Source organism: Notamacropus eugenii, chromosome 3 (assembly GCF_028372415.1).
Source record: "Notamacropus eugenii isolate mMacEug1 chromosome 3, mMacEug1.pri_v2, whole genome shotgun sequence".
NCBI lineage: Eukaryota > Metazoa > Chordata > Mammalia > Diprotodontia > Macropodidae > Notamacropus > Notamacropus eugenii.
The window spans coordinates 294316497-294326138 of record NC_092874.1 but is presented as its reverse complement, the minus strand read 5'-3'; the positions used below and the strand labels follow the sequence as shown (position 1 = coordinate 294326138).

Genomic DNA, 9642 nt, shown 5'->3' with positions numbered 1-9642 from the left:
ACACATTTAGATTCCAAGTTCCCCTTATCTGACCGTTCCATTCTCCCTGCTCAGGAATATCCCTTAGACTCTCACCTAGCATAGCATCAGCATTGAGACAGCTCTGAGTCTCTCCTGAGCTGAGCCCTTCATCCCCTTCCCAGGGTCAGCCCTAAACCTCCGCTCCTCTGCCCCTGGCTGTCCATTCAGATTCCTGTCCATAGATGGGCATTTTAGAGAGCCTTGTTCTCTGCCCCTTCCTCTTAAGGTTGGCACAGTGCTGAGTCCAAGAGGCCTGACCTCCGGGGTGGGAGTGGGGGAGAGAGGACACCCCCCTCCCAGCCCCCTTCCTTTCCATAACCTCTGCAGACAGCATGATTGAAAAGGCCAATTTCCCCTTTCTAGCCCTGGTACCTCTAATCCTAGTCAAGTTCCTCCCCCTGTATCTGATTCCTAAGAAACTTCCTTTGCTCCCAGGGGCCTTTTGAAGACCTGAAGGAAGCCTGTTTCTAATGGTGGAACTTCAGGCACAGTGATTGGTGTGTGGGAGACAGCTTCTCAGCCCCCACGCCCCCCCCACTCCTCCCCCTAATCCTGGAGGCATGGTGGGATGGGAGGGGGCAGTGACTGCTGACGTGGCTTGTGCAGGGGGATGGGGCTGCCCACTGGAATTTTCCCACCCACATCCCTGTTCCCAAGGCTGAGTCCCACAAGTCAATGAAGAGTTAAAGCTCGGAAATCTAACCCTCGTTTTATCTGAGCCAAACCAGAGCAAGGCTGGGAGGAAGGGGGGAGGGATCAAGAGGGAGGGAGCAAGGAGGAGGGGAAACCCGGGACCCAGCTCGGCCCCCTCCCTCCTGCTTTGGCTGGGTCCTGGTGCCAGCAGAGAGTTATTATTACAGCGATGGGCCAGGGAGCCAGAGGCAACCAGCAGCCCTGGGCCTGACTAAGCCGCTCATCTTGGCCTTCTTGGTGAGTCATGAGTGGGGTGGGGGAAAGTGGGGAGCCCCCTCCCCTGGAGAGCAAAGTGTGGAGGGAGGGGCTCAGTCCTCCCCGTCTCTGGCTGACTTCCCACTGGAGGAGAGGTCCTTTCCTCTGAGCCTCTCCCTCCTACCCTCCACTCCCTCTTCCTCCTCCTCCTTTGCTGATTTCCCACTGGGGTCAAAAGACCTGGGTTCGAATCCCAACTCCACCACTGCTATTTGTGTCACCTTGAACAAATCGACCCCTTTCTGGGCCTCAGTTTCCTCATCTGTTCATCGAAGACATTGGACTAAGATGATCTCTGAAGTCTCTTTCTATTCGACATTCAGTAATTCTTCTTCCTCCTTTCTCCTCCCCTGACCAGAGAGGAGAAGCCTGGTCCATGTGGCAGGAATCCCCTGCCAGTGCCGCTTGACCGTTTAAATGACTCCCCGCCCTTCCCTGCTCATGCTCCTTTTCCTCCTAGACCCTCCTGCACTGGCCAGGTCTGACTCATCCTCAGCTCCAGCTGCAGAATAACTGTGATGGGGTGGGGGGAAGGTTGACTTCTTTGAACACAGATGATTCTTTTGTTTGGGGTGGGAGAGGGCATTCTACCCCTTGACATTTCTGGTCCAGGAGCACCTTGGCCTCCCTTATCCCCAAGGGGTAGGGTGGGAGACCCAGCTTACAAAGAGGGATAAGAGAAGGAAGAGCTTTTCCAGGTAACAGGGCATGTCCTTCCCTCTCCACTTCCAAGAGGATAATGACCTACCCTCCAAGTCAGCCTCTCCCAGGGCCCCTCTCCCTTAGGCCAGTCCTACAAGGTAGCATCAGCATCACAGATCTACAATACAGCCAATGACTGGCTTTGATTCCTGCTCACTCCCAGCTGGGATTCTAGGGACCAATGGGGAGATAAGAGGGTCTGGAGCTGGAAAGCTGAGGCCCAGTCCCAGAGGAAGAGGGTAGACATTTCCTGTCCTCAGCCTCTCACTTGGAGGAGAAATCAGGGGCTCTGTTGTAGGGTAGAGTGGGATCTTCTTCCCAGTTCTGACAATCTAGGAGGGTTTTTTTTTAATTTTCTGAATCTGAGGCTTGCTGTCTCCAGGAGATTCCTATGGACACAGCCCAAATGGTTTTAAATTGGAAAAAGATGGGGGCAAGGAAGTACCTTGAAATTAAAATTCTCTCAACTCTCTGGTTCTCTGCGCCATCACTTTGACCCTGAATGGCCCCTCTGGCCTGAGCTGGAGTCATCCATAGGATCTGGGGCCAAGAGGCCCTTCCAGATGATCTAGTCCTGGCCATGTCTCCTCTCATCTGGAAAACTCGCCTTGGTCCTGGGCACCAGAGGGATTGATGTTGACCTTGATAGCTTTGTTGCTTCTTGCCCATAAAGCTGGACTTTGTGATAGCCAAGTTTGCAGGAATTCCTGGAACCCTTCACAAAAAGAAGTCATAATGGCTAGGAGTGGGTATCAGGAACTAAGACAAGGATAGTGGGGATACTGTTATGGGGGGATCATGGGGAACCCTTCAATCCTGGCATTCAGACAGCTGCCTCTTCTATCTATCCATAAGGCTAGTCCTGTGCCCAAGGCCCTGGTGGGATCTCCGAGCTGAGTCAAGGTCACCACAGACAAGGGCTGATTGGTGTAGCTATTATTAAACAATTCTTCTTTGACTTAGAATTGGGGAATAAGACTGTAGATACTATCCAGTCTACCCCTATCCTGATTAAGCATCTTTGCCGCAACATCTCTGGCAAGTGGTTGTCCTCCCTTGCCTGGAAACTTTCAGGAATGGGGCCCATTTACCATTGGGACAGTTTCAGTTTGGGGAGTCAGACTATCACCAGGGTCATTTTCTCAGATAACAAGTCCATCCCCCTTTCCTTCCCTTGGGCCTTGGGCCCTGCTCTCATCTAGGTCACCATGGCAACAGCCTCCCTGATTCCCCGATGGGCTGCCCTCCTGTTCCCAGTCCTGGTGCTTGGAGTACCCACTGAGGAACCTGCACCTGAGACACCTTCCCCAGCCTCAGAGGGCTGCCAGCGATGCTGCCAAGGCTCAGAGTCCCTAGACCCTTCAGGGGCCAGTCCATCTGCTGTCCCTTATGTGCTGCCTGAGGTGAGACCCTACATCAACATTACCATCCTGAAGGGTGAGTGTCCAACATGCTGGTACCCGGCTCTGCCCTCTATTGGGGACCTGGGCAGGGGGAGCAGGTGGGGATGGGAGAATGGGGTCCTTTCTAGGGGTAGACTTCCAGAGATTCAGCAGACTCCATTTGGTGGTTATACAATGCCATATTATTCTGGAGTCCCCCTCTGGGATGCATATGATCCATCAGTATTCTGGGCAGGATTCCCAGAGTGCTAATGTGTATTTCTAGCTACTTGGTAAGAGTAACTGTCCAACAGTTTAAGCCCAGCCCTTTGGGACCATCAGGTCATAGGACGATAAGATTTTGAGCTAGAAGGGATTTTAGAAGCCATCTAATCCAACCCCCTTATTTTAGACATGAGGAAAATAAATCTCTGCCCTACTTCTTCAACCCTTTCCCCTGAATAGGACAAGCTTCCCAGAGCATGTTCCCAATACCAAGCCACTCAGTGGACAATCAGGGGCCAGCAGGCCATACTTCTAGTCCTCCCCCCCACTCAAAATGCATCCCTCCAAGTTCAAATCTCCAATCCTTTCCACACCCTCCCACCTTCACACTACATGCAGACTCGGCACATCCACGACTTCTGTCCAGTGCTGATACAGGCTCAAGATGTCACTTCTCCCAGTACATGGTTACAGGGGACTCTACCCTAAGACAAAGATAGAAGAAAATCTTAGAGGATGGCACCAGCATCTCTCCTCTGACAGACAGGCTGGTGAAGCCTATGTACCCCTCCTCAGAACCATACTTTTTAAATGTAAAAAATAAAATACCTGGAATTATAAAAAGAAACTGTTTTGGAATATAATAATCCAAAAAAAGTTTTAACAAGTTCATGGGCCCCAGATATAGTCTAACCCCCCCCCCCTAATTTTTTAGATTAGGAAACTGAGCCTCAGGGAAATTAAAGAGATTAATTAAAGAGATACACACCATTTAGTCACACTGATCTTAACAGTGGGAGGGTTTGAACCCGGGTCCTTTTGAATCCCAAGATAATGATGCTTCCACTATATCATGAAAATTTTTTTATTATTATTGAGAATTATTATATTATCCTATATCACATATAGAAGATTGCTTATTACTGTATTATTGAAAATATACTTATTCTCAATCTAGCCAGCAGTTTCTGAGTGAAAGAACAAATTCAGTAGAAAGAGCTCCGGGTAGAAAGTCTGCAAACCTGGGTTGGAAGATGGGCTCTTCTGCTCACTACTTGGGTGATTTCACCCTGGGCCTCAGTTTACCCATGAGTTCTGCCTCTGTCTTTTTGATCAATCACATCAGTTCAGATGATGGGACAGAGAGGGTCATCACATCTGATTCTCCTGTTCATTTGAATCAGTCTTGTGTGGCCCCTTGGATTATAATTCTTGGGAGAAACATCTCCAACATTAGCATTATGCTTCCTCCTGGGAGGTCGTTAGGAAAACTCTTCTCCAGTCTCAGTACCACAATGGTGCCTAAACAGTGACTACAACACTTCTGAGACTGGATCCCCTGGGTATTGCCTCTCCAAGGCTTGTGCAGTGCCAAAGACGGATCTGAGGAGGTTCTCTGGTAATCCTTTCCTATTCTCTGCATCAGGCCTCTGCCTTGAAGCTGTATCACATTCTAGCCAGACATTCTATCCAAGCAAGTAGACACCTGCTACCCCAAAGAATGATAATTGTCCACGTAGGCTTCCTCTGGCTATAATGCCCGATTAACAGACTACGCCATAGTCTATGAGGTTGTCTAAGGACCTGTCCAGGAGTTGAGGGTTTAGGCACTAATCTCCAAATGCCTCCTTTTCTGGGTTCTCTCTCTGGGGATCTGAGAAGATTCGTAAGCAGCCTACTCAATACAGTTACTCCAGTGTCCTTTCTTGGATGCCTGCCCCAGTACCTTCTGTCCCCACCCAAGAATCTGCCGCCATTTGCAAAATCCTTACAATGTATCCTAGTTATGGTCTATCTCCATCTGACCTAGTCCAAAACACACACAACACACTGGAGAGAGAGAGAGAGAGAGAGAGAGAGAGCACAATGGTCCTTGGGGAGGGTCTAAAACCTGAGCATCAGTCTTTCTCAATGCTCGGCAGCCACAGTGCCCCCCATCCTCCTAATGCCCAGGCTCACTTCTGCCTTAGTGCTCCCAGAGGATACCTTAGCTGGCTCATGCTGCCTGCTTGGACAATGCTAGAGCACGTAATTTAGCAATCCCCACCTTCCCTGCTAAAAAACCAATCATCCTGGATGAGTCCACAAAATTAACATTTGACTCAGAGCCAGAGTTTGGAGCTCATGTGCATCAAGTTCAATCTTTGGAGACTTCTCAGTGATTTACAATGCCTCCATCACTTCCTAAGGATGAGGCCCTGGGAACACACAAATCTGACTAGTTTCTAATTCTCCTCTAGTGCATTCAGTTCCCTTGAAAGCATCAAGATAACAAGTATGGGGTACTGAACCAATTAATGAAAGTGCAGTAAAGACCAGGGTAAATGATGAGAAGAAATTGATTGTTGTTCAGTTAAAACGATAAAATTTAATTAAGAAACAAAGAACAGGGAAGGGACCAGTATCACACAATAAGATGTTTAAAGCTCAAAGTTTATCTGATTTGATCAGTTCATTTTACAGATGAGGAAACTGAGCCCAGAGAAGGGTCTCATGGTCGAATTGGTAGTGAGTAGCAGACCAAAGATTGAACTTGAACCCTCTCACTCCCAGTCCAGCACATTTTCCTAACCTCTTTAACAAAGCAGAGGTTACAGCCTACCTCCAGTATTTCTATCCCCCCTCCTCACCAGAGAGTTCATGAAAACAAAGCCTCAAATTATTGGTAGGTGAGTCTTTTATTATGGAGGACTACAACAGTAGTCAGCTCTTTTAAGGCAATATCACTTCATCTCATCCTCACAACCATCCTGTGAGGTAGGGCCTATTATTATTATTTTAATTTTACAGATGAGGAAACTGAGGCTGAGAGATGTTAGTGACCTAGTCAGGATCACACAGCAGGTCCTCCTAATTCTAAGCCCAGTGCTCTATCCACTGGTCTACCCAGCTAATTGAACCAAATAGCTCCCATGTGTCCCTACTTCCCTCTGGATTCTTGGCTTACTTCCTCGCTCTGGTCAGCATCATGTTCTTCTGTTCTTGGCCCTGGAGTTCTGCTCACCAGACCCCTGCCTCGTCCTCATTGCTAACTAGACAACCTCTGCCTCTGTCCACTGATCTGGCTTGTGTTCCTCCTCCCCACCATCATCTCATCCTTCTTTCTCCAGACTCCATTTTCCCAGAAGTTCCTCTCTCCCTTTCCTCTGGGCATGTGCTTTGGATTTGTGGCATTGGGAAATGTCTGCTCTGTTACATCAACATCTAGTTTCTCTCCTAGCCCATCAGGATAGGAAAGGAGAGACCAGTCTGACTCCTCTCAGTAAGATAAAAGACCATCTGATAGCTGTGGGACTTTGGCCAAGTCACTGAACCTTGTCTGTAAAATGAACAAGTTGGATTAAGCAGCCTGTAAAAGCCCTCCCATCTCTAAATCAATAAGCCATCTCCTGCTATGTATAAGATGAAAGGTATAGATAAGATTGTCTTTAAGATTCTCCCTCACTTTGGATTCTAATAGTGGGACTTGGGTATTTTGGATGATGGAAGGGGAATATTGTTTCTAGTAGGCATTTTCAGCAGAGATATGGGAATATTTGCTTGGAGGGAATGAATTCTAGGGTGAGTGAAATGACCCATGTAGGGGAAGACTGGCCATTGGCTACTACCCTGCTAATAGGCACTCCCCCTGACATGCTTTACTTTGCAGGAGATAAGGGAGACCGGGGTCCCCTTGGGATGCCAGGGAAGATGGGCAAGGAAGGCTCCCGAGGGGAACGAGGCCCTCAGGGCCCCAAAGGCTCCAAAGGTCAGGCAGGCAGTCCTGGAGATCCATGCGAGGCACAGTACTCGGCTTTCTCTGTGGGCCGCAAGAAGGCCCTGCACAGCACCGAGGACTATCAGCCCCTGCTCTTTGACACTGTCTTTGTGAACCTGGACGACCAATTCGACATGTTCTCTGGCCAATTCTCAGCCCCTGTCGCTGGCATCTACTACTTCAGCCTCAATGTCCACACCTGGAACTTCAAAGAGACCTACCTACACCTGATGCGCAATGAGGAGCCTACAGTCATCCTGTATGCTCAGCCTAGTGACCGGAGCATCATGCAGAGTCAGAGTGTCCTGCTGCAGATGGCCTCTGGCGACCGGGCCTGGGTGCGCCTCTTTAAGCACCAGCGAGAGAATGCCATCTACAGTGATGAGGTGGATACCTACATCACCTTCAGCGGCCACCTCATCAAGCCAGGGGATGAGTGATCCCTTTCTCTCCCCCTCCCTGATCTTTACCCTCCTCAACCCTTCTCCCATCTCCTCCACGTCTTCACCTATGCCATGGAAGGGGGAATGAAGACCTCTAGGTGCTCTCCACTAACTAGATGTTTCACTTGAGCAAATCATCTTCCTTCTCTGGGCCTCAGTTTACTCACCTGTAAATTGACTGAAGGATCTTTAAGATCCTTTCCAACTCTAAAATTCTATAATCCAATCTCCTCCATTTTCTCCTCTCCTTCCTTCTATACTTTCTTCTCTTTTTTCCCCATCTCTACCCCCTCTTTTCTCTCCTCTTCCCTCATCCTCTACTTTCTCTTTTTCATGATCCTTCTCTCTCCCCTTTTTTCTTCTCCCTCTTCCTCCCCCTTTCCCCAGTCCTCCCATTATCTCATTCATTCCTTCATTCAATCATTCACTATGAATTTATTAAGCATCTAGTGTCTTCCAGGCACTGTGCTCTGGGGATACACAAAGCAATGCTTCCTTCCTTGAGGAGGCTGTCTTGCTAAAAGGCTCCCATCTTCCTCCCTGTCTCCCCCTCACTCCCCTCTCCATCCAGGACTGTGGTTTCATCACCTGCATGACTCTGGGTCCCCATCCCACCCCCTGCCCTCTGGGTAAGTCCTCTCCTTTTCCTCCATCAATCAACCATGGCTTGCCCATCTACTCCCCCTACCCTTTCTTCAGTCTCCCTCCTGCCCTCTTCCACCCCCCTCAACTTTAATGAATACAAAGCATAGTTTCCAAAAAGACCAGAGGCAGGGGACAACCTGTCTGTGGATAAAGAGGAGAGTAGGACTGGATCTCAAAGCTAAGGCCAGTTCCTAGGAAATGGCCCTGAGCAGTCCACTCTCTGGTGGTTTCCTTTCCCCTCCTACCAGTCTCCATTGACCAGGCCTTGCTAAACAACTGGCCCTCAGCTGGGATTGCACCCTAGGGAGACCTCTTCTGGAGGCAGGTCCTTTGCTCCAGTCCTCACCCCTTGGAATAGCCTGTTCCTCTGTTCTCCCAAGAAAGGGACAGACAGACAACGGCCCCCATTCTTTGCCTTATCTCCATGGGTCAGCTTCCCATGAACCCAAGGCTAACATTCTCCTCTCCTCTTGTCCTGTCCCTGTGTAGGGCAGGCTGTGGCCTACAATGTGAAGTTCACCTTTTTCATTCCCCTCTTTCCCATGGTGCTAAGGAAACACAGCTCAGTCTTGTCTGCCAGCTCATCTTGATGCGCCCCAATTATGAATGGGGGAGACTGAGCAAAGAAGAGGAGAGGAGGCCTGAGTATTTGCCCTTCCCCCAGCAGGCCTGGGGTATCTGGAAAGGGGAAAAGAACGAGGGCAGGGGGTTTCTAATTCCTCCTTACCCCCAAGAGGAAAGAACAGAAATGAGATGAATCAGATAAGCTCAGCTCTAAAAAATCTATGATTCTAAGAGAGGTATTTGAGGTGAGATGGGGAAAACTTAGAATTAGTGTTCGAGGATGTCCCACTATGTCTCTCCTACAATTTGAGGTCCTTTGGTCCCCAGGGATCTTGGGACTTGACTTCCCCTGTTTCCAGGCAGAGGTAACCTCTCCTGGGGAGCCTTGGGAGGAAACAAGGGAAGCATCCAGGATAGAGAGGGCAGAGCTGAGACCCTCCCTCCTCACCCTCCCCATTCCTTCCATGGTGCCTAGACCTTTTTCTCATGAATTGGGCTCCAGCTCATTGGTGCTAATTCATCCTGGCCTTCGTAGGGGGCCGGGCCCTGGTGCTTTTGTGGGCAGGAGTTGTCAAGGTTGGGGATGGGCTCTATGCTGCACATTTACTGGTGCTTGGGGAGACCTACATGTGCAATAGCAGCCAGGGTCACAGGAGACGTAACCCCAAACCACAGTGACTTTTTGGTCTTGTCTCAGGCTGATTAAAAACCAAGGTATGTTTTTCTCAGCACTTATCTGGGCCTCATTCTTTTATGGACTGGTCACTCATTTTATGACTCCCAGGGGTGGAAAAAAAACCAAATGGGGGAGCTAGAGGGTGAGAGGCAAACCCACTCCCAACTTTGTAGTTTTTCTCACCTCAGTCCCCATGAGTAACCAAGCTTCTCACAGGCAGCAGAAGGAGGGTTCAAATTAGCATTGTCTTGGGAGACAGAATCCTTGAGTCTTAGAAGG

General features: G+C 49.3%; 1 protein-coding gene across 1 annotated transcript; it reads left to right on the top strand.

Annotated features, from left to right (window-relative positions):
- Positions 1–829: 829 nt before the first annotated feature.
- C1QTNF6 (C1q and TNF related 6) lies at positions 830–9418 on the top strand. The gene is made up of 3 exons (XM_072655967.1): positions 830–951; positions 2874–3108; positions 6928–9418. Exons 2-3 carry the CDS (start codon positions 2880–2882, stop codon positions 7473–7475), a joined length of 777 nt encoding a protein of 258 aa, XP_072512068.1. The 5' UTR covers positions 830–951; positions 2874–2879; the 3' UTR covers positions 7476–9418.
- Positions 9419–9642: the final 224 nt, after the last annotated feature.

Excerpts from the sequence above, each read along its gene's own strand:
- C1QTNF6 (XM_072655967.1), top strand. The coding sequence starts at position 2,880 with ATGGCAACAGCCTCCCTGATTCCCCGATGGGCTGCCCTCCTGTTCCCA. Across the intron at positions 3,109-6,927 it reads CAACATTACCATCCTGAAGG|GAGATAAGGGAGACCGGGGT; the intron begins GTGAGTGTCCAA and ends TTTACTTTGCAG.